The sequence below is a fragment of the Oncorhynchus nerka genome, linkage group LG24 (assembly GCF_034236695.1).
Source record: "Oncorhynchus nerka isolate Pitt River linkage group LG24, Oner_Uvic_2.0, whole genome shotgun sequence".
NCBI lineage: Eukaryota > Metazoa > Chordata > Actinopteri > Salmoniformes > Salmonidae > Oncorhynchus > Oncorhynchus nerka.
In genome coordinates this window covers 64,791,319-64,815,429 of record NC_088419.1, presented here as the reverse complement: position 1 = coordinate 64,815,429, position 24,111 = coordinate 64,791,319, and the positions used below count along the sequence as shown (strand labels likewise).

At 40.7% G+C, this 24,111-nt stretch overlaps 1 protein-coding gene across 1 annotated transcript; it reads left to right on the top strand.

The window, feature by feature from the left end:
* Nucleotides 1-10,276: 10,276 nt before the first annotated feature.
* On the top strand, nucleotides 10,277-13,284 carry LOC115107412 (doublesex- and mab-3-related transcription factor A2-like). The gene is made up of 2 exons (XM_029630810.2): nucleotides 10,277-11,178; nucleotides 11,508-13,284. The coding sequence occupies exons 1-2, from the start codon at nucleotides 10,734-10,736 to the stop codon at nucleotides 12,350-12,352; spliced, it is 1,290 nt and encodes a 429-aa protein (XP_029486670.1). The 5' UTR covers nucleotides 10,277-10,733; the 3' UTR covers nucleotides 12,353-13,284.
* Nucleotides 13,285-24,111: the final 10,827 nt, after the last annotated feature.

The window sequence follows — 24,111 nt, the reverse complement described above, 5'->3', positions numbered from 1 at the left end:
TATACAAAAGTATGTGGGTACCCCTTCAAATTAGTGGATTCGGCTATTTCAGCCACACCCGTTGCTCACCGGTGTATAAAAGCACATAGCCATGCAATCTCCATAGACAAACATTGGCAGTAGAATGTCCTTGCCCAGTGACTTTCTACTTGGCATCATCATAGGATGCCACAATTCCAACAAGTCCTTTGGTCCAATTTCTGCCCTGCTAGAGCTGTCCTGATCAACAACTGTAAGTGCTGTTATTGTGAGGTGGAAAGGTCTAGGCGCAACAATGGCTCAGCCACGAAGTGGTAGGCCACACAAGCTCAAAGAATGGGACCGCCGAGTGCTGAAGCGTGTAGCAGGTAAAAATCGCCTGTCCTCAGTTGCAACAGTCACTACCAAGTTCCAAAGTGCCCCTGGAAGCAAAGTCAGCACAAGAACTGTTCGTCGGGAGCTTCATAAAATGGGTTTCCATGGCCGAGCAGCAGCACACAAGCCTAAGATCACCATGTGCAATGCCAGGCGTCGGCTGGAGTGGTGTTAAGCTCACCGCAATTGGACTCTGAAGCAGTGGAAACGTGTTTTTCTGAAGTGATGAATCACGCTTCACCATCTGATAGCCGACGGACGAGTCTGTTTGGCGGATGCCAGGAGAACGCTACCTTGCCCGAATGCATAGTGGCAACTAAAGTTTATTGGAGGAGGAATAATGGTCTGGGGCTGTTTTTCATGGTTCAGGCTAGGCTCCTTAGTTCCGGTGAACATTCTAGACGTTCCTGTGCTTCCAACTTTGTGGCAACAGTTTTGGAAGTCCCTTTCCTGTTTCAGCATGACAATACCACCTTGCACAAAGTGAGGTCCATACAGAAATGGTTTGTCGAGATTGATGTGGAAGGACTGCACAGAGCCCTGACCTCCTTTGAGATTAATTGGAATGCTGACTGTGAGCCAGGCTTAATCGCCCAACATCAATGTCTGACCTCACGAATGCTCTTGTGGCTGAATGGAACCAAGTCCCTGCAGCAATGTTCCAACATCTAGAGGAAAGAGTGGAGGCTGTTATATCAGCAAAGGGGGGACTAACTCCATATTAATGGCCATGATTTTGGAATGAGATGTTTGACAAGTAGGTGTCCACATACTTTTGGTCATGTCCTGTATCATGGTAGAGACTAGCTTGCTTTTCCTAAAAAAAGTAATTTGCATTATTTTCTTGGTTTAGAGCAATATTTTCCAGACATCTCCTGGTATTATCTGCCACAAAGGCAAAAAATAATAATCTCACTTCCACGACAAGCTTATAAGCTTATCTCTCCATCTGAAATGGCCTTCTTTTAACAGCAAAAAGCAACGTTTGAGCCGGCACAGTGGGCCCAACAGTAGAGCCCTCCTGTTCACTGAGGACTTTTCCTTTTATCAAAGAGGCAGGTTTTGGGAATCAGGATTAGTGCTCTCAATGCATGCCTCTAATGAAATGACCAGAATAGATTTAGTTATTTCTGGCATTCTTATTTATTCTTTGGGTGGAGGGTCAGTCATTAAGTTGGAACAGGAGCTCATGCAGTGTGTTTCAGAGCAGGAGTCTGACGTTCATTGGGTCATTGGTTAAAACAGGTGGTGAGCAAATAAGAAAATCTAGAAATTCATAATCTTCTTGTCAGATTGTGTTCATATGACCTCTGTTTAAGTGGAGAGGAAAGAATCTCTCCATCCTTGAGGCGAATTCATCCCTCTGCAACATACCCACCTCTTTCTTGGTTCTCACGCAAGGAATTTGAATGTTTAATGTGTTCATTCAGTCAGACTTCCCCAGGCTGCTGTGTGTGTGCCTGGTGAGACCGAGCAGAGCATGCGTCAGTCGGTCCCCTTCACAACCTGACATGACACACCATGTCAGTAACATACTGCTCACAGCATTTAAATCCTCGTTTGAATTATCCAGGATTATACGTAGATAGGAAAAGTGTTCCTGATACCCTGGCGAAACAAATAACTGTCAGTGACAAACTTCCCTCATGCTTTCCCATTTTAAGCTCCCACAACTCTAACTTGTTTAAATAGGTAAGATTATGATTTTAAATGTAAGGAGCTTGCTGCACGTCCAGTTACAGAGCTACCTGTTTTGGCCCAGAGTTGACATGGTTGTAAAAATAAGGAATCCGGAACAGAGCTTAAGGCAGAGGAGAGGTCACTGGAAGGTCAGGATTTCATTGAACATATACTAGGTGCACTTAATCAAGAGACAGGTGCATAATCCTTGTCAGGCCTTCTTCCCCAGGGAACTATGTGGATTGTGCAACTCCTGGTGTGTGATATTACTGTTTCAATCATTGAATGGTTCACTAATGCACTTGGGCATCTCTTTTGTACAGCTGCAACTAATGATGATGATTCAGTCAGAAATGCCTTTTGGATATTATGATATTTCTCTCAACTTGATCCAACTTGTCACCTGATTTTTATTTTTTTATTTTAAGGCCAGTATATGTTAACTGTGCCATGCTAAAACAACATTTTACTGTACTAGAATTGCAATTTGTCCTGTTTCTCTTCCAGAGAATTGGTTGGGTATTGATGTCTACACGGTTATTCAAAACCACTTTATCGCTAAATAATTTGTCCGTAAAGGCCTGTTTTTACAATATTGTTGAAGTTTGTAGGAGTCCTCATATTCCCCAGGAAAACCGTTCTTAGGCATAATGTTGCAGTAAACAGTGGGTGAGGTGAGTCTCAATGACTTGATCATTCAGAATTGTAAAACTTGCTTTCTTCCAAAAATATTCGACTTCACTGTCCCACTTCCATGTATGGATATGATGCTTAGTATAAATATTGTTTTATGTTGTTGACTGTGAGATTTTCCACCATCTCTTAGACTGGACCATAATTATAACAAGGTAAGTGTTGTGTAGGCCCATGTTCATATGGATATTAGAATGCAGATAGCTGTTATTATGCATGGATAAATCAAGTCAATGTGGCTTGACTATTTGGTGATGTCAGCTTGAACTCCCAGGACACATATTTTGTTGGGGGTTCTTGGTCAACCTTTGGATGTCAGTGTCTTAAATACGGTGGCTGTCACTCTTGTAATGCCACCACCGTTAAATCCCACAATTTGAGAATGTGGTGGTGTGACAATGGACTTATTCTCTGGCTTCCTATGACACAGATTCACTGGTGGCAACATCAGGTGGTGACTTTCTTCTTCCCTAACAAAAGGGAAGTGTTCAATAATGTTTAACCAGTCTTCCAGGGTCAAGAATGTTGGCCCCTGGTGAGGGAACAGAATTCCTGATGCAAGTCATCTCTCCTTTTGAAGTAAGATGTGATCCCACAGCATCCTGCTTTTTAAATCCACTCACCAAGTGATGGAGGGATCCCAGACTAAACTAACCTGGAGGGTCACTCTAAGTTTACTTTCTCAGACGTTGGCACTCAATGAGTGCCAAAGAAACAGAATCTATGCAGCTTAAACTGTTGGGCACAAAAGGGGGCTCATTTCTCTCTGGGGTTCTTGTTCAATAAGAGGGAGTGTGGTGGTGGGGGTAGAGCAAGCGAGAATCTGGATGTGTGCATGGTCGATGGACAGTGAGTAGGGGAGGTGGAAGAGTCAAAAACGTTCATCTGAAGCCACAACTTTTTCCAAATGAATGCATATTAATTGTACCTCCCTTCACAACATAGCATCAGAAGATATGATTCATTAGGTTTAACAGCCTTATGATGAGCCTTATCATTATTGCCTAATACCCCACCCCTAAAGTCAATTTAGCTTTGGATGATGCAAATCTAAAGGTTGTGATAGTAAAAGTATTATTTAGTAGAAATAAACGTGTAGAAACACACTCTATAGGTAAAGTAGCTATGTGGAACACTAATCAGTAACCTGCATATGTTATATGGTGTAAATCTATAAGCTTACATGTATACTGTACATTGGACCGTTAAATACTGATTACAGTGAGTCCCCCTAGTAATAAAACTCAACTGTTTTTCGATTGAAATTAGGATTTATGGCATATGAAAAATGTATCATTTCTGTTTTTAGGTCTTTCTCGCATTATTGTTGGTCTGTCTTTTATTCAATTTGTAGAAGTAAATAAAGTTCAGAACTTAATTAAACCTCTTGAAGCCTACAAAAATAAATGCATTTTTATAGAATTGTATCCTTTATGTAAATTCAAACGGAATAAGAACTGTTTAGGATAACGCAGACCAGTTTATACTATTTTTCATACAATTGGCCACAAACATTGGCACAGCTACAGTACGTTTAAAATAATGTTTGTTTCATGTAGTTCATAGGGACTGTAGGCCATTTAAAATATATATATATTATTATTATTATACCATTATTTAACCAGGTAGGACAGTTGAGAACAAGTTCTCATTTACAACTGCGACCTGTCCAAGATGAAGCAAAGCAGTGCGACAAACACAACACCGAGTTACACATGGAGTAAACAAACGTACAGTCCAGTAACACAATAGGAAGAAAAAAAACGTATCAATGTTCCATTTTTAGGCCGTTTTATTTTGATAGAATATAATTACAGCCTCCGTAGGCCTACACTTATAAATGATGTAAACAGCATTTTAATCAACAGCTATTATGAGGCTAATCAGGGCAAAAGCGATGCAGTTACGTTTCGCTGCGTGCTTATAGAGGATCAATTAGCATTACAAAAATAGATTTTTTTTCCATTTATGATTGTTTAACTTAACAATTGTTTAACTTCCCTAGCATTTAGAGCGTTGCCCTACAAACCCCGAGCTGAGTTGTAACAGCTTAACCCACTGTTCCCAGGCCGATTTAAGTTATTTTAACCTTGCCTTTTTTTATTCCCCTACTGAGTTGTAGCTAAAAACACTAAAAACATGAGATAGTGAGTTGATATGCGGAGTGCGATTTTTATAAACCTATTTCTGACTGCATGAATAGCCAACCACAAATAAACTAAAGGCGCAAAAAAAAACAAGCCAATATGTTTGTTTCCCGACCCTCATGTAAATTGCATGACAATCTAAATGCTGTGTGACATAGCTGTTCAGTTATTACAAGATCTGAAATACTGACACAACTGTGAACTCGTGTCAGTAATTTCAGCTCTTGTAAAAACACAAGGAAGAAATATTATCAATGCCATCATGCCAATTGGTGATGTTTGCTGTTTTGTAATTCTAGTAAATTGGTAATCGATTAAACTCAAATTGACGCTTAATTGACTGTAGTTGTGTTTTTATTATGGGCCTAACATCCGGGTAAACTTTAGGCCTGAACGAAAAGCTATAATTCTGCAGGCTGGTATTGCAACGACATGGAACATTAATTTATTTAACGAGTCCCAAATCAATTTATATGCAAAAAATATATACGCCAAATAAATTAAATCTGTTGCTTTCGGATTATCAGGCCCTGGAATAAAGCATTAAGCATAGCTAAAGGGAGTTGAATGGGAGCAGTGGCGTACGAAGTGAAGCAGAGTAGGCTAATTATTGCTTCATAATTGTGTTATTTTTCTTTTTGAGCACGGTCTTGAGGCGATCATTCAGGAGGTGACATTTAGGAGGCAAGCCTTTGTACTGAACACTTCAAGTTTAAAAAACAAGGCCAATTGAAGCGGCAGAGCTCAAAGCCCAGCCCCATTGTAGGACAACACATTGAGTTTTGATTGGGGACAATGGTGTTTCTCAAATTTCGAGCAAAAACCCATACTCCATCTGTGATCTCAATGAACGCCCATTCATGGGCTACCTTTTCTGTGCCATTCGTTTGCAAAGGAGGCAGATGTGGAAGGATAACGTCTGCATTTTAATTGGCTGTGCGGACGTAAGTAACACACACACACATTTAGGCTACTCTAAAACTGTTTAACATTTTAGAATTGGAGGCGTGGAATGGCTGTATATTAATAGCTTGATTACTTTTGTTGACGTAGTTATATGCACACTGTTGTCATTATTGTATGGGTGGGTCTAAGGCTAAGTAGTCTAATACAGTATGACATTATCAAATTAATCTCCTTATGGATAAATTCATTTTAACCCCTACTATGTAAAGTGAGGGATGATACCTCTACGGCATTGCCTCTTGGGCAGAAGAAACAGCCGGCTTCAAAAAAGAGTGTGCGTGCGTGGTGCGTGCACTGCCACTGAAAGGGTGGAAAAGGTTTGTCAAAAAGACCCATAAAATGTGATGTCGGTGTTATCCCTCATTTAGAAATGCGTGTTCCATCGGAGTGAGAGTGGGGAAGAAGGGCTCAAGTGTTGTTTTTTTAGGACTTTGACCTTCCACGTATTCTCAGAGAAATATACAGCAATGCCAGTGTCTCGCCTTGAGCCTACGGGACTCATTATTTGAAGAGTAATCCATGAGTTATGGGTAGAGTAAATTAGGCCTACTAAATACGACCAAGCGTAGTCAATTTTTACTGGGGTGGCCTGTGAGGTTCAATATAGCTCAACTAGTTCATGGCCTAAATTGTGGGTCACAGCAACAAAGGGGTATTTTTATGCAGTTATTTTAAGGTTTAGATCTAAAATGTCTTTCGGGAAATGCCACCATTCGCTTAAACTCAACATCGCCAGAGCCTCATTTGAACTAGAGGTTAGCAACCTAATGAGCACTTGGTGAACAGATGAAGCGTGTAAATGCGCAGTGGTTTTTCCACCAAACCGGTGCCGCTTACACTTTGTATAACTGCTACTCTCACCTCGGTCTCGTTTAATAAACTATGCTAGTTCAGCGGAAGACCCCAAGAGGCAATCCTGGTTCAGCCGTGCTCAGGCAGGGCGGCAGCAGCGAAAGTGTTCGCTCGAATACTTTACCAGGGTGCTGCGGTAGCAGAAACATGCTGCTACATATGTTGTGTCAAGCATTCCTTTTGTGGCTGTCTAAAAAGGTGTAAACTCAGTCACCTAGCCTCTCGTAAAGAATTGAAAGCCTTTTATGCATAGGCTTAATGAACAGTTCATAGAATGTTGAATTTTTTAAAGTGCCCACAGTCACTTAACTGCGCTGGGGCATTTCATTGGAAACCATGAGAGAACCCAGATAAGAATGTTGTATGGTACTAGGCCTATTTAATTCTTATTGAACTACTATTTTAAAGGAAAATGCCACCCCAAAATTATCTTTTGGTATTTCTTTCATTAGTCCATTGTTGATATAGTCCCCAAAATATTTAGCATGTCCGCAATCACGTTTTAAAGATATATAACTTTAAAATGACAGAAATACAGCCAGTATGATGCATCATACCGTCTGTATTTTGTAAGTTATATCTTTAAAACTTCATTGCTGACATGCAAAACAATTTGGGACTATATCAACAATGGACTAATGAAACAGCAAAATATAGTTTCTGGGTGGACTCTGTCAAGGGTATTATATTTTAAACTTTAACCGATATTGTTAGATGAATGCTTAGTGCCACACAGCCCTCAACGGATTTGTGTGCTTGTGTTTAATTAGCATGTTGATGTTTATCGTCAAAATATGAATCAACAAATTTGTTCAACATTTACTACAGGTAAAAAACTACACCTTTTTTAAAATAAAATATCACATATTAACCCACACCGTGATTTATAGTGAACGCAATGAACTCTTTTTTTCATGCGTGTGAGATCACTGCCGACATTACTTGAATGTAAAAATAAATAAAAATATGTATTTAATATCTTCTATTAGGTAGGCTAATTAAAGGTGCAGATGACAGCTGCATGGAAAACAGGTGTCATTTGCTTACTGTGATTCTGTAGGTAATCAATGAGTGGCAGTTCCGCGTGCTGGGATACGCAGCGCGCGGAACAGAGTGAGGCATACACCTCCAGTGGAGGAGCCCAGAAAAGCCCTATACCAAATGTGGAAAGGTGCTCAGGGTTATAGAGGTACAGGTTATGATGTTTTGGTTTGCTTTTGTGAAGTTACTCATGCAGCCCTATCCAGTCAATATAGCCTAAACCCATATTCATTAGAATACAATTATTGCAGTGTCCCATGTGGGCCTACAAGTGAAATGTTTAGCGTACCTGTATTACTAAAGGTTACTGGAGAGGGGACATGGGTAATGTTGGGTTTTCTGCGGTCCATCAATATCACTGTGAAATTACAGAATTGTAGGCCCTATGTTTGTTACGTTTTACTTGCACCAAATTAACTAACACTCAACATTGCATGATCCACCAGGATCGAAACACGAAGGCCTACAGACCCATTTGCTCTTGATATTTGCGTTTGTTTACTGGTAGTAATTGTGCCATTTTAAAATGGTTATTGGAGTCGACTAAATGAATCCATATATTCTTATTGAATTGATCCACTCGAATTGACATTTCTCACCCGTTTATATTTTATAATAGATCATTATCGTTAATTATTTGCCTCATTTATTTAAATGGTTTGTACAAAGTGAAAAATGAAGGTCTACGATTGATGAAAATTGACCCAGTAGAGCATCGGCGAAGTTCCATCCAATTTATCAACCATACCCACGTCGTTTACAATTTTGATTGTAGGCATAGGTCATCGAGGGCAGGGATCCAAGGCACCATCAGGATCCCAAGTTCATCCTGGAGTGACATGAACGATTGCAACATCATCCCCTGGTGTCCTTGGCGGGCCAGCAACCTTCATGTTAGTATCACCTGCAATCTGGTCGTCCAAAAGTACAAATTAAATATCTTGGTATGTTGTGATTTTTTAAAATTTTTTACAATTCAATGTACACTTAGGCTGCAAGTTGAATAATGGTTCATATACAGGCTAAGTTGGAATATATTTGTCATAATTCAATATGAAACTTTCAACATTTGCTAGTAATATAATTGTTAATTTGTGTAAATAATTACTTACTGATTCTCACGTTGGCAGTCAATGCCTTTTTAAATTATTGTCTTAAAATATGAAATAAATTAAGCTAAACCATAAAAACACTTATGAACATCGATTTATTAATAGAAAATAATACAATTATAAACTTGATTGTAGGAAAATGTAGACGTTGTCTATGGAGTAATTTATGGAGTTTTTTTTCTTGGGGTCCTGCATACAGGCTTTGACTACTGTTTGCACTTGACTTGAGGTATTGCCTACTGACAAAAGCCAACGTGACAAGCAGCAATTATTTAAAGATGGTTATTCTCAAAAATAATTCCACGCAAAAGACCAGTCTGTCAAGTACGAGGTTGTTTGATTTTATATTTTCTCACGACCTCAAATGCTGTTTACTGTAATTGCAAAACATGCGGTCTTTAAATTTCCGGCTCACTCACAGTAAATTATTTGTTTAGGCTATAGCCTATCAACTCATAAGGTTACTCGTTTTTTTAACCATTTGATTCATGCATGTTGAAGGTATTTGGTAGCTATGTGCTTGAATTGAAATATTGTACCCCAAAAAATTGAATGGAAGGATAGTTGTTGGCTCACTGTTTGCTGACGACGTAAATAATATGTAGGCTACTTTTCGATATGTCAATTCTATTCCTAAACTTAACCGCACTGAAACTTTTTTTTATTATTGTCAGTGCACAATAGGCTACTTATCTTACGTAGGCTATGTATCAAAGGGTCCGGCTTGGCTCAATCAAATCGCATAATGAATGTCCATGAGTAGCATTAAAATCGTGTAATAATGGTGCTATCATTGCACAATAAAAACACGTAAATTACTATTATGACAAAAAATAGTATTTTTATTTATCTTAAGACATGTTTTTCCCAACTCCATGCACAACATTCTACCAGCTCTTGCACTGCATAGGCTAGTCTATTTGAATCAATATGTAAAGGTACTTACCTTGTGATTTGACGGAATTAAAGGACAGTGACGTCAGTGAGCCTTTAAACATTGTCTTAATAAAAAAAAGCGTAAATGAAAGGATCAATAAAGGCGTTTTATACAGGAAAGACACGTGACGATACATCAAGCAATATAATCAAGTAAAGCAATACAGATCAACTTCAGAAATCGAATTATTGCCTGAATGTCTCGATAATTGCATTTAATATGAGCTTTGGAATCTTACCATAATATTTAATTTTTGTATAAATATTACTTGATTTGATATGTAGTTTTCTTTTTGCTTTTGAATTGAAGATGAAAATTATGTATTTTAGCTCTTCAGGATCCCCTTCAGATTCTAAACACTTGTTATTTGAGAAAGAACTCAGGTGGACACAGTTGAAAAAGTGACAGGCCAATCAGATTGCACCTTCCCCCTTTGGCCAATGACAGGCGCCACATTGTTGTCAAATTTGTCTAATGAAAACGTAGGAGTAACAATGGAGAGAGGAGGATCTGTATCTAGTGGCAATCTCTTGAGTAAGTTAGTGTCTCACGCTGGTGCGAGTATAGCAACCTCGGCTCCTTTTATGTGATATTAAGTTAAAACAGGGCACTACTTTCTGCAAGTCTCTTGGATTTCTCCTCGTACATAACGTTAAAAGTTCGTTTTTCAGTACAGATTGTTGCAGAGTTAATCAACTCTTGACAGGTTGCATGGCGTTTTTATACCTTACTCGCGCAAGTTGACAATCGGTATTTTATCTGGTTGCGGCTACGTATCGTTATCTTCAATGGACAGAACACCAGTAGATTCACCTACTTTAGAAGTTGTGCAGGGATGTTGACAACTGTTCGACTGGTGTGAACAATTTACTCCTCAGCATCAATACAAACTACGCTGCATCATCACGTTACTTCTTCCGATTGATAGTAGATATTGATCAGCAATAGGACATGGATCTGAGACCAGAGCTCTCCACCGCACCGTCAGGATCCCAGGTCCACCCTGGAGCCGGAGCGTCTGTCAACATCCCCGTCTCCATGGCCAGTAGCCTCCTGCGGGGTCCAATGCTATATCGCGCAACGGAGAAGTATCCTCGCACCCCGAAGTGTGCTCGCTGCAGGAATCATGGCGTGGTATCTGCGCTGAAGGGCCATAAACGCTATTGCCGCTGGAAGGACTGTATGTGCGCCAAATGCACCCTAATCGCTGAGAGACAGCGCGTAATGGCCGCACAAGTGGCTCTCCGTCGACAGCAAGCTCAGGAGGAGAACGAAGCCCGGGAGCTGCAGCTCCTGTACGGGACAGCAGAAGGGCTAGCTCTGGCGGCCGCCAACGGCATCATACCACCTCGTCAGAGTTATGAGGTCTTCGGTTCTGTCAACGAAAGTAACTCCGGTAAGTGGATTTATATATTATCCTGCTCAGAGTAGCCTGCTCATAAACACTGATAGGCTGACGTAATGATATTGGCACAATGTAGGTCAGATTGTTTTGTGCGTAAGCGTGTTTTCCGCATTGTTTTTCGTAACTTTGAAGAGTAACGTAAAGGACCCTGATGGAGAAATTTGAGGTGACGTATATTTCAAGATGACAAGTTGGCATTTTAATTGACCAAACTGTCAAGTGACAGTGAACATCTTGGTAAAACAATCAAACGGAGCGTATTGGGCGTCTTTGTTATTTGACTGACATCTCATCGTTTTTTTAATGTATCTATTTCACAGATTCAAGCATGCAGAAGTTTGAATTGTTTCCGAAGTCCCAAATGTCAGTATCAGTGACCAAGCAGCAGACTGTGGGCAAATCGGTTTCCACTGACAGCGAACCAGGGATCTCATCCCCAGACGGGCGTCATGGCTCGGGCTCCGAGAATGGAGACGGAGAGTCGTTCATTAGCTCTCCTGTCTCCAAGGCAATGAAAGACGGAGAGGACACCCCGGGTTCGATTAGCCCCTTAGGATCTGACTCGGGTTCGGAGACCGACAAAGATGATCAAGAACCATCGGCCGCCTCCAGGCAAATGAACCCCATCGACATATTGACCAGAGTGTTCCCCAGCCACAAGCGAAGTGTTCTCGAACTGGTTCTACAGGGCTGCGGGAAAGACGTGGTGCAGGCCATCGAGCAAATTCTCAACAACAGTGGACAAGCCAAGGCCCCGGAGCAGGTGTGGACAGCAGAACGCATGCTCCAGAGCGCACAGCCGCACCTTTCTTCCACTCCAAGGCCCATGTTACCGGGAGCAATAACGCTGAGCAACCGCTCCGCCTTCTCCCCTCTGCAGCCAAATGCGCCACACTTTGGCGCGGATCCCAGCACCTACCCCCTGAGCACCCATCTGGGACTAAACCCCTTGCGGCTGGCCTACTCGGCCCACAGCAGAGGGCTCACCTTCATGACACCCTACTCCACCACGGGGTTGATGCCAACTCTGGGCTTCAGGCCACCAATGGACTACTCATTCAGTGACCTCATACGGGACAGGACACTCTTGCACAAAGACCAAGGGTACACCAATGGCCTGTACGGGCCCCTCGTCAACAATAACCCAGACAAACCGTTAGACTGAGAATGTGCAATGTTTCATTAACTCGTGTTGGGGCTAGGATTCAAGTGGACACATTCAGAGAGGAACAGTGTATTTGTAGCCACAAGTGTTGAATGTTATGAAGAAATAAGTAATGTTTGATACTCCACTGCTGTACATAATGCTTTGTTTTTAGTCCCATGCGAACCCAAGCTCACTTATATAACTTTGTTTTCTCAGAGAGAGCCTATTATTCCATGGGCATATATACAATTGTTGCTTTAAGTCCCCCGCCAATCATAGTGTGTAACCTGAAAATATCTCGCCAATGAAAGTATTTTGTCTGAAACATTACTAAAGGGGTTGCAATTCCAGAAAAACGGACAGACAAATTATTAATCACACCATAATGTATGCAGTAGCATAATACCGAAGTACATATACGAAGCACATCCAAATTATAACTTCGATATGGTTCCTGTAAATTGTAGGGTTTTGTGAGATTGAAAAAAAGTGGTGCAACCCAATTTCACTTTTTGAAATATTTAGGTTGTTGTGTTTGGTGAACCTGGTGCAATTGTTACTTTTTATTTTTAGTACAAAAAAAAGAAGAAATCTGGAGGAAACATCCAACCTTAGTTACTAAGGAATTATTGCTCACTTTAAAAAAAAACGTTCAAGTGGGATCAAGTTATTTCCATAACGTTTAGGTTACTGACGTTGAACATTACAATCGAAAGTTTAATTGTTAAAACGAATGATGTATTGGCATTATTTTTCTGACTTTTTATCCAACAGTACATTGTATATTGCATTTTATTATATAAGATTGATTATATTATAATTGACTTTACCTGTGTACTTTATCCAGCATTTTATCAACTACACTACAACACTTCTCTGTTTTGTGAAATTGCATTTGTTTGCAAGTCTATTGCTCCTCTGTCACAAGCTGTAGTGTCACGTGAAATTACTGGAAATAAATGTTATTTTATACAAAATGGTTGCCAATTATTTCTAGACGCCACACAAACAATTTACTGATATTATTTTTATTATTCCTATAAGGCTATTATTTGCAGTATTTATCATATAGTGCTGATACAAATATTATGTAACCTTTGCCAACTTTTATGTTTCAGAAATTTGTCATGTCTCGTCATGCACCCCACAAATCTGATGGGGCACAAAGTATGTGAGGGTAGTCCGGAGGGGGTCATTTTTCTAACACCTGAAAACGCTTTTTCCTGCAATCTACAGCCATAATCATTATGCTTCATTCTATGTAAAAAATGTGTTTTTCTGCATTTCTAAAAATACGTCTTGAGCTGTCTGTATACTCTTGACTGTTGGTTCTTTTTTTTTTTATTAAAGAAACGAAATATACATCTCTGCTAAAATCGGGGTAAAGAAATTAGTCTTATTCAGTACATTTAGTTAGTGGTTGTTTTTCTTAAGTCTACCAACCTTGCCAGCAGGGCATGCCAGCTAAGATAGAGTAGCTGGCTTGTCAAACTAACTTGATTTCTAGCCTGAAATGGCTTCTTGATAGCTAGTTATAAAGTTGGGAGATTGGGAACCTAGCTGGTCTAGCTAAAGCCAACTTCATGAAATTGTTAGGTGGCTAGTAATATTACAGGCAAACAAGATTTATATATATACACACACACAGTACCAGTCAAAAGTTTGGACACATCTACTTATTCAAGGGTTTTTCTTTTATTTGTACTATTTCCTATATTGTAGAATAATAGTAAAGACATCAGAACTATGACATAACACATGGAATCATGTAGTAACCAAAACAGTGTGAAACAAATCAAAATATATTTTACATTATTCAAAGTAGCCACCCTTTGCCTTGATGACAGCTTTGCAAATGCTTGTCATTCTCTTAACCAGCTTCACCTGGAATGCTTTTCCAACAGTCTTGAAGGAATTCCAGATATGCTGAGCAATTGTTTGCTGCTTTTCCTTCACTCTGCGGTCTAACTAATCCCAAACCATCTTAATTGTGGAGGCCAGGTCATCTGATGCAACACTCCATCTCTTTGGTCAATTAGCCCTTACACAGCCTGGAAGTGTTTTGTGTCATTACCCTGTTGAAAAACAAATGCGCAAACTAGATGGCATGGTGTATCACTGCAGAATGCTGTGGTAGCCATGCTGGTTAAGTGTGCCTTGAACTCTAAATAAATCACAGATGGTGTCACCAGCAAAACAACCCCACCCCATCACACCACCACCGCCATGCTTCACAGTGGGAACCACAAGTGAGATCATTCATTCACCTACTCTGTGTCTCACAAAGACATGGCGATCGGAACCAACAATCTCAAATTTGCACTCATCAGACCAAAGGACAGATTTCCACTAATGTCTAATGTCCATTGCTGGTGTTTTTTGGCCCAAGCAAGTCTCTTCTTATTATTGGGGTCCTTTAGTAGTGAAGCTGGTTGAGAGAATGCCAAGAGTGTGCAAAGCTGTCATCAAGGCAAAGGGTGGCTACTTTAAAGAATCTCAAATATAAAATATATTTGGATTTGTTTAATACTTTTCTGGTTACTACATGATTCTATGTGTAGAATGTTATTTCGTAGTTTTGTTGTCTTCACTATTATTCTACATTGTAGAAAAAAGTTAAAATAAAGAAAAGCCATGGAATGAGTAGGTGTCAACTTTGGACTGGTACTGTGTAAATATTTTTTCAGGACAAATCTGAAGGGGCGCGTGCCCGTGTGGGCATGACGCCTCTGTCTCATGACAATATTTGTATTCCTTTGTATGCATTTTTTAAACTTATAGTAATCGTATAGACTTTCCAGCTATAGACCTGGTCGCATACCTTTTGAGAGGGAAACAGAAACACAATGGGGAAGTGGCAAAGAGCACATTCATTTCAGAATTCAAATTTCACTACTCTTGAAATATGCCGTGGAAACCTCATCTCTCTTGCTCAGCGGAATTGAAGTGTTCACTCTCACCTTCCAAATAACAATGTAAACAAAGTCATTGACAGGGTGCCTTCATAATGACAAACGGAAAACGAAACCCAACACTTACTGAGAGGCCCATTATTACACATTTTATAAAGTGTATTTGTTGTAATAACTTCAGAGCCTTACATTAAATGACCTGCCACAAGGAATGATAATAAATCTGGTTTTCGAAATGAGCAATCCTTGTAGTATCTGGACATTCAAACCCTGCGGTATAATCGTCTCTTTTATACTATGATTGTCCTTTGGACCAAGTAATTGTCAGTCAGCCGCATACATCACAGGTGATATTCGATAGGAATGGGATAGGGATCATTTGATGGCTTTAATTTAACTGGAAATACATGTTCTCTGTTATTTGATTCATATCTTTAAATTATTATTTGTAAAAAAAATGTATACATTGTTTTTGATTAGTTTTTCCACATCACAAACGCAACACAAAAACCAAACGCCCACTATACACCTTCCCCGGTGATCAAAAATAAAATAACATTTTATTTGTCACATAGCGCGGAATACAACCGGTGTAGACCTTACAGAGAAATGCTTACTTACAAGCCCTTAACCAACAGTGCAGTTTTAAGAAAAATACATACGGTTTCCAAATTTTGTCAAACACTTCCGGTTTTTGTTGACCTTTTATAATATACAAAATCCAACAGTACGTTAAAATGAGGCTTTCCAACTGATGGCTCTACATTTTTTTTGCAGCAGCAATTAGACCTAGATTACAACACTTTGATATTGAGAACCAATATTTACATTTCCCAACAGACATAATCGTGGAGATGGATGGGTATAAATTCCTATACACAGTGAAATTATAGCACATACATTATCCCAAAATGGTATCAGTTTATCACAGGACCACAGCATATGTAATAGGGTTCCAACAGAGATCTGATATTTCTGAGTGCATTGCATGCATTCTGGCAGGAGTGCAACCTGGTCAGAGCTTTTTGGATCATTCTGTACATAAATCCGAGACTCCATTTAGTATGGTACATGTTAAATTTCGTATGGTATTTATTAATTTGTGGATGTCCATCACCCATTTCGTATGACATGTTACGAAATACATATTTTATGTTACACATTTGCAAAACGTACAATATGTTACGAATGAGATAAATGTATATGTTGCTAATTCTAGCTAACGTTAGCTAGCCTAGGGGTTAGGGTTAAGTTTAGGAGTTGGGTTAAGGTTAGGGGAAGGGTTAGTGAAAAGGGTTTAGGGTTAGCTAACATGCTAAGTAGTTGCAAAGTAGGAAATAGTTGAAATGTTGCGAATTAGTTAAATTGCTAAAGTTGTTCATGATGGAATTTGAACTGGCAACCTTTGGGTTGCTTTATGTTCAGGTTATACACCCACACATCCACCCTTCAACCATTTAAAGCCTAAAGTAACCCTCTGTCTTATGTAACCATACCAAACATAACACAACATACTAAATGGAGTGTACTTATATAGTAATATGAAATGCTCTGAGACCAGGTTGAGGAGTGTAGTAACTCCTACGAATCATCTTAAATTACAGTAGTTTGTCTTAGATTTTAGGAACAAGTATGAACATTTTCACATATCTGTGATCAATGGTTCTCCTCAATTTCTTCCTTTAGATCTGTTTCCCATTTTTCCCTTATACAGTGGCTTGCGAAAGTATTCATCCCCCTTGGCATTTTTCCTATTTTGTTGCATTACAACCTGGAATTGAAATATATATATATTTTTTTTGTATTATTTGATTTACACAACATGCCTACCACTTCGAAGATGCAAAATCATTTTTATTGTGAAACAAACAAGAAATAAGACAAAAAAACAGAACTTTAGCGTGTGTAACTATTCACCCCCCCCAGTCAATTTCTTTGTAGAGCCACCTTTTGCAGCAATTACAGCTACAAATATTTTGGAGTATGTCTCTATAAGCTCGGCAGATCTAGCCACTGGGATTTTTTCCCATTCTTCAAGGCAAAACTGCTCCAGCTCCTTAAAGTTGGATGGGTTCCGCTGGTGTACAGCAGTCTTTAAGTCATACCACATATTCTCAATTGGATTGAGGTCTGGGCTTTGACTAGGCCATTCCAAGACATTTAAATGTTTCCCATTAAACCACTAAAGTGTTGCTTTAGCAGTATGCCTAGGGTCATTGTCCTGCTGGAAAGTGAACCTCTGTCCCAGTCTTAAATCTCTGGAAGACTGAAACAGGTTTCCCTCAAGAATTTCCCTGTATTTAGCACCATCCATCATTCCTTCAATTCTGACCAGTTTCCCAGTCCCTGCTGATGAAAACATCCCCACAGCATGATGCTGCCACCACCATGCTTCACTGTGGGGGTGGTGTTATCGGGATGATGAGAGGTGTTGGGTTTGCGCCAGACATATCGTTTTCCTTGATGGCCAAAAAGCTTAATTTTAATCTCATCTGACCAGAGTACCTTCTTCCATATGTTTGGGGAGTCTCCCACATGCCTCTTGGCAAACACCAAACGTGTTTGCTTATTTTTTTCTTTAAGCAACAACCTTTTTTCTGGCCACTCTTCCGTAAAGCCCAGCTCTGTGGAGTGTACGGCTTAAAGTGGTCCTATGGACAGATACTCCAATCTCCGCTGTGGAGCTTTGCAGCTCATCAATCCAATCCAAGATGGCGTAGCAGTCAGACGTCCTTGTCCTGTCGTGTCCCTTGTATATATCGTTTTACATCTTTTTCAACGCATATCCTTTAAAATATTTTGCTAAACCTCAACATCTAAATACTCTCCTGCAACCCTCCTCACCCAATGTGGCGTGGATCTGCTTTTTCTACTTGGAACCCTACTAATTCCACGACTGGTCTATCGACGTCACCGCACAAAGAGGCAAAAACAGACTTACCCCCATCGCGACGTCCCCCAAAGGCTAACTTTCTAGCCCCTGCTATCTGCTTGCTAACCCGGTCGGCTAACTGCTAGCTTGCCTGCCCGGTCTGCTAACTGCTAGCCCTTGCTAACTGCTTGCTTGCTAACCCGGTCTGCTAACTGCTAGCCCCTGCTAACTGCTTGCTAACCCAGCCTGCTAACTGCTAGCTTGCCCCGGTCTACTAACTGCTAGCTTACCTGCCCCGGCCTGCTAACTGCTAGCCTACCTACCCGGTCTGTAACTGCTAGCCCATGCTAACTGCTAGCTTGCCCCGGTCTACTAGCTGCTAGCTTGTTTAGCCCCGGCCTACTAACTGTTAGCTTGTTAGCATCGGCCTGCTAAATGTCTGAATCGCTGTGTCCCCAGCCAGCCCAACCACTCACTGGACCCATATGTTCACTTGGCTACACATGCCTCTCTCTAATATCAATAAGCCTTGTCCATTACTGTCCTGGTTAGTGATTACTGTCTTATTTCACTATAGAGCATCTAGCCCTGCTCAATATGCCATAACCAACCATGTTGTTCCACCTCCTACATATGCGATGACAACACCTGGTTTAAACATCTCTAGAGACTATATCTCTCTCTTCATTACTCAATGCCTAGGTTTACCTCCAATGTACTCATATCCTACCATACCTTTGTCTGTACACCATGCCTTGAATCTATGCTATCGTGCCCAGAAACCTGCTCCTTTCATTCTCTGTTCTGAACGTGCTAGATGGCCAGTTCGTATAGTCTTTAGCCGTACCCTTATCCTACTTCTCCTCTGTTCCTCTGGTGAAGTGGAGGTTAATCCAGGTCCTGCATTGCCTAGCTCCACTCCCACCCCACAGGTGCTCTCATTTGTTGACTTCTGTAAACGTAAAAGCCTTGGTTTCATGCATGTTCACATTAGAAGCCTACTCCCTAAGTTTGTTTTACTCACTGCTTTAGCACACTCTGCCAACCCAGATGTCTTAGCCGTGTCTAAATCCTGGCTTAGGAAAACCACCAAAAACCTTGACATTTCCATTCCTAACTACAACGTTTTCGCCAAGATAGAACTGCCAAAGGGGGCGGTGTTGCAATCTACTGCAGAGATAGTAATACAGAACTCTGCAGGCTATCTAAGTCTGTACGCAAACAATTTGAGCTTCTACTTCTAAAAATTCCCCTTTCCAGAAACAAGTCTCTCACTGTTGTCGCTTGCTATAGACCTCCCTCTACCCCCAGCTGTGCCCTCGATACCATATGTGAATTGATTGCCCCCCATCTATCTTCTGAGCTCGTGCTACTAGGTGACCTAAACTGGGACATGCTTAACCTAAACTGGGACAGCCATCCTACAAACTAAGCTTGATGCCCTCAATCTCACACAAATTATCAATGAACCTACCAGGTACAACCCCAAATCAGTAAACACGGGCACCCTCATAGATGTCATCCTAACTAACTCGCCCTCCAAAATACACCCCTGCTGTTTTCAATCAAGATATTAGCGATCACTGCCTCATTGACTGCATCCGCAATGGGTCTGCAACCAAACGACCACCCCTCATCACTGTCAAACGCTCCCTGAAACATTTCTGCAAGCAGGCCTTTCTAATCGACCTGGCCGGGGTATCCTGGAATGACATTGACCTCATCCCGTCAGTAGATGATGCTTGACTATTCTTTAAAAGTGCCTTCCTCACCATCTTAAATAAGCATGCCCCTCTCAAAAAATGTAGAACTAGGAATAGATATATTCCTTGGTTCACTCCAGACCTGTCTGCCCTTGACCAGCACAAAAACATCCTGTGGCGTTCTGCATTAGCATCGAATAGCCCCTGTGATATGCAACTTTTCAGGGAAGTTAGGAACAAATATACACAGGCAGTTAGAAAAGCTAAGGCAAGCTTTTTCAAACAGAAATTTACATCATGTAGTACTAACTCAAAAAAGTTCTGGGACACTGTAAAGTCCATGGAGAATAAGAGCACCTCATCCCAGCTACCCACTGCTCTGAGGCTAGGAAACACTGTCACCACCGATAAATCCACTATAATTGAGAATTTCAATAAGCATTTCTCTACATTTCTCTCGCCATGCTTTCCACTTGGCTACCCCTACCCCGGTCAAATGCGTGGCACCCTCCACAGCATCCCACCAAAGCCCCCACCATTTCTCCTTTACCCAAATCCAGATAGCTGATGTTCTGAAAGAGCTGCAAAATCTGGACCCCTACAAATCAGCCGGGCTAGACAATCTGGACCCTCTCTTTCTAAAAGTACCTGCCAAAATTGTTGCAACCCCTATTACTAGCCTGTTCAACCTCTCTTTCGTATCATCTGAGATTCCCAAAGATTGGAAAGCTGCCGCTGTCATCCCCCTCTTCAAAGGAGGTGACACTCTAGACCCAAACTGCTACAGACCTATATCTATCCTACTCTGTCTTTCTAAGGTATTCGAAAGCCAAGTTAACAAACAGATTACTGACCATTTCGAATCCCACCATACCTTCTCCGCTATGCAGTCCGGTTTCAGAGCTGGTCATGGGTGCACCTCAGCCACGCTTCAAGGTTCTAAACGACATCATAACCGCCATCGATAAGAGACATTACTGTGCAGCCGTATTCATTGACCTGGCCAAGGCTTTCGACTCTATCAATCACAACATTCTTATTCGCAGACTCGACAGCCTTGGTTTCTCAAATGATTGCCTCGCCTGGTTTACCAACTACTTCTCTGATAGAGTTCAGTGTGTCAAATCGGAGGGACTGTTGTCCGGTCCTCTGACAGTCTCTATGGGTGTGCCACAGGGTTCCATTCTCGGGCAGACTCTCTTTTCTGTATACATCAATGATGTTGCTTTAGCTGCTGGTGATTCTCTGATCCACCTCTACACAGATGACACCATTCTGTATACTTCTGGCCACTCCTTGGACACTGTGTTAAACTAACCTCCAGACGAGCTTCAATGCCATACAACTCTCCTTCCGTGGCCTCCAACTGCTCTTAAACACAAGTAAAACTAAATGCATGCTATTCAATCAATCACTGCCCGCACCCACCTGCACGCCCGTCCAGCATCACTACTCAGGACGGCTCTGACTTAGAATACGTGGACAACAACAAATACCTGGGTGTCTGGTTAGACTGTAAACTCTCCTTCCAGACTCTAATTAAGCATCTCTAATCCCAAATTAAATCTAGAATCGGCTTCCTATATCGCAACAAAGCATCCTTCACTCATGCTGCCAAACATACCCTCGTAAAACTGACCATCCTACCGATCCTCGACTTCGGTGATGTCATCTATAAAATAGCCTCCAACACTCTACTCAACAAACTGGATGCAGTCTATCACAGTGCCATCCGTTTTGTCACCAAAGCCCCATACACTACCCACCATTGCGACCTGTACGCTCTCGTTGGTTGGCCCTCGCTTCATACTCGTTGCCAAATCCACTGGCTACAGGTTATCTACAAGTCTCTGCTAGGTAAAGCCCTGCCTTATCTCAGCTCACTGGTCACCATAGCAGCACCCACTCGTAGCACGCGCTCCAGCAGATATATCTCACTTGTCACCCCCAAAGCCAATTCCTCCTTTGGTCGTCTTTCCTTCCAGTTCTCTGCTGCCTGTGACTGGAACGAATTGCAAAAGTCTCTGAAGCTGGAGACTCACATCTCCCTCACTAGCTTTAAGCACCAGCTGTCAGAGCAGCTTACAGATCACTGCACCTGTACATAGCCCATCTGTAAACAGCCCATCTGTAAACAGCCCATCTATCTCCCTACCTCATCCCCATACTGGTATTATTATTATTTATTTATTTTGCTCCTTTGCACCCCAGTATCTCTACCTGCACATTCATCTTCTGCCAATCCACCATTCCAGTGTTTAATTGCTATATTGTAATTACTTTGCCACCATGGCCTATTTATTTCCTTAACTTACCTCATTTGCACTCACTGTATATAGACTTTTTGTTTTCTTTTGTTCTACAGTATTATTGACTGTATGTTTTGTTTATTCCATGTGTAACTCTGTGTTGTTGTATGTGTCGAATTGCAACGCTTTATCTTAGCCAGGTCGCAGTTGCAAATGAGAACTTGTTCTCAACTAGCCTACCTGGTTAAATAAAGGTGAAAAAACAAAGCAAATAATTAAAAATAATTTAAATTTAAAATTTAAAAAAGCTCCTTCAGGGTTATCTTTGGTCTCTTTGTTGCCTCTGATTAATGCCCTCTTTGTCTGGTCCATGAGTTTTGGTGTAGGCCCTCTCTTGGAAGGTTTGTTGTGGTGCCATATTCTTTCCATTTTTTAATAATGGATTTAATGGTGCTCTGTGAGATGTTCAAAGTTTCAGATATTTTTTTATAACCCAACCCTGATCTGTACTTCTTCACAACTTTGTCCCTGACCTGTTTGGAGAGCTCTTTAGTCTTCATGATGCCCCTTGCTTAGTTGTGTTGTTTGTTTTTCTGAAACAAGTCATTTTTTTTCATTTCACTTCACCAATTTGGACTATTTTATGTATGTCCATTACATGGAATCCAAATAAAAATCCATTTAAATTACAGGTTGTAATGCAACAAAATAGAAAAACGCCAAGGGAGGCATGCAAGGCATTGTATATTTTTTCTATGCTAGATGCCTTAGATTCATCCAGATTCTGTTGAAGCGATTGAATAAGACTTCTGAGTTGTAAACAAATGACTTGAAGAAGTCAGCCTTGGATAATCCAAATATTTATTGTAATTGATTGAAGGACAGTAGAGATCCATCATAGTGCACGTTCAAAGTTCATGATGACAGTTTGGAACCAGGACAGGTGTTGTCATTAAACACTTGAGGTAAGGTGGGGTTATTCCAAATAAGGTTGCCTGGTGATATTGGTTTTTTCCACCTCCTGAAATTATGTACATTTTCCCAAATAAGAATGGAATTTGAGAATCCATGGATTTACTTTTTTTCTTTAACACCTTGGACCTGAAGTAATGAATATATTTTAGATCATAAGGGATTACATTTATGGCTTCGCTATTCCTCCATGCACATGGATATTTTGCTGTTCATTGTTTAAGTGAATGCAGTTGTGCAGTCCAGTAATATATCTTCATATTAGGTAGTCCAAGACCTCTAGCTTTAAAGGGTAAGTGTAAAACAGTCCATTTGACACTTGAGGTCTTTCCATTCCAAATAAAGTTGGAAAGCAGGCCATTTATTTTATTTAAAAAGATGGAATTGAAACTGGCAGGGTTTGGAATAAATACATAAACCTAGGTAATATACTGAACAAAAATATAAACAATTTAATTTTTATTGAGTTACAGTTCATATGAGGAAATCAGTCAAATTAAATAAATTCATTAGGCCATTATCTATGGATTTCACATGACTGGGAATACAGATATGCATCTGTTGTTCACAGACACCTGGGCTTCACAATAATTCTCCGGATCTCCTCACAGTATTTTTGTGCATTCAAATTGCCATTGATGAAATGCAATTGTGTTTGTTGTCCGTAGATTATGCCTGCCTATACCATAACCCTACCGCCACCATGGGGCACTTTACAATGTTAACATCAGCAAACCGCTTGCCCACACAACGCCATACATGTGGTCTTCGGTTGTGAGGCCGGTTGGACATACTGCCAAATTCTCTAAAAAGACTTTGGAGGAGGCTTATGGTAGAGAAATGAACGTTCAATCCTCTGGCAACAGCTCTGGTGGACATTCCTGCAGTCAGCATGCCAATTGCACGCTCCCTCAAAACTTGAGACATCTGTGGCATTGTGTAATGTGACAACTGCACATTTTAGTGTGGCCTTTCCTTGTCCCCAGTACAAGGTGCATCTGTGTAATGATCATGCTGTTTAATCAGATTCTTGATATGCCACACCTGTCAACTGAATGGATAATCTTGG

Bases quoted from the DNA above. Each gene is read 5' to 3' on its own strand.
- LOC115107412 (XM_029630810.2), top strand. From the start codon at position 10,734: ATGGATCTGAGACCAGAGCTCTCCACCGCACCGTCAGGATCCCAGGTC. The intron at 11,179-11,507 runs GTAAGTGGATTT...TCTATTTCACAG, and splicing joins TGTCAACGAAAGTAACTCCG to ATTCAAGCATGCAGAAGTTT.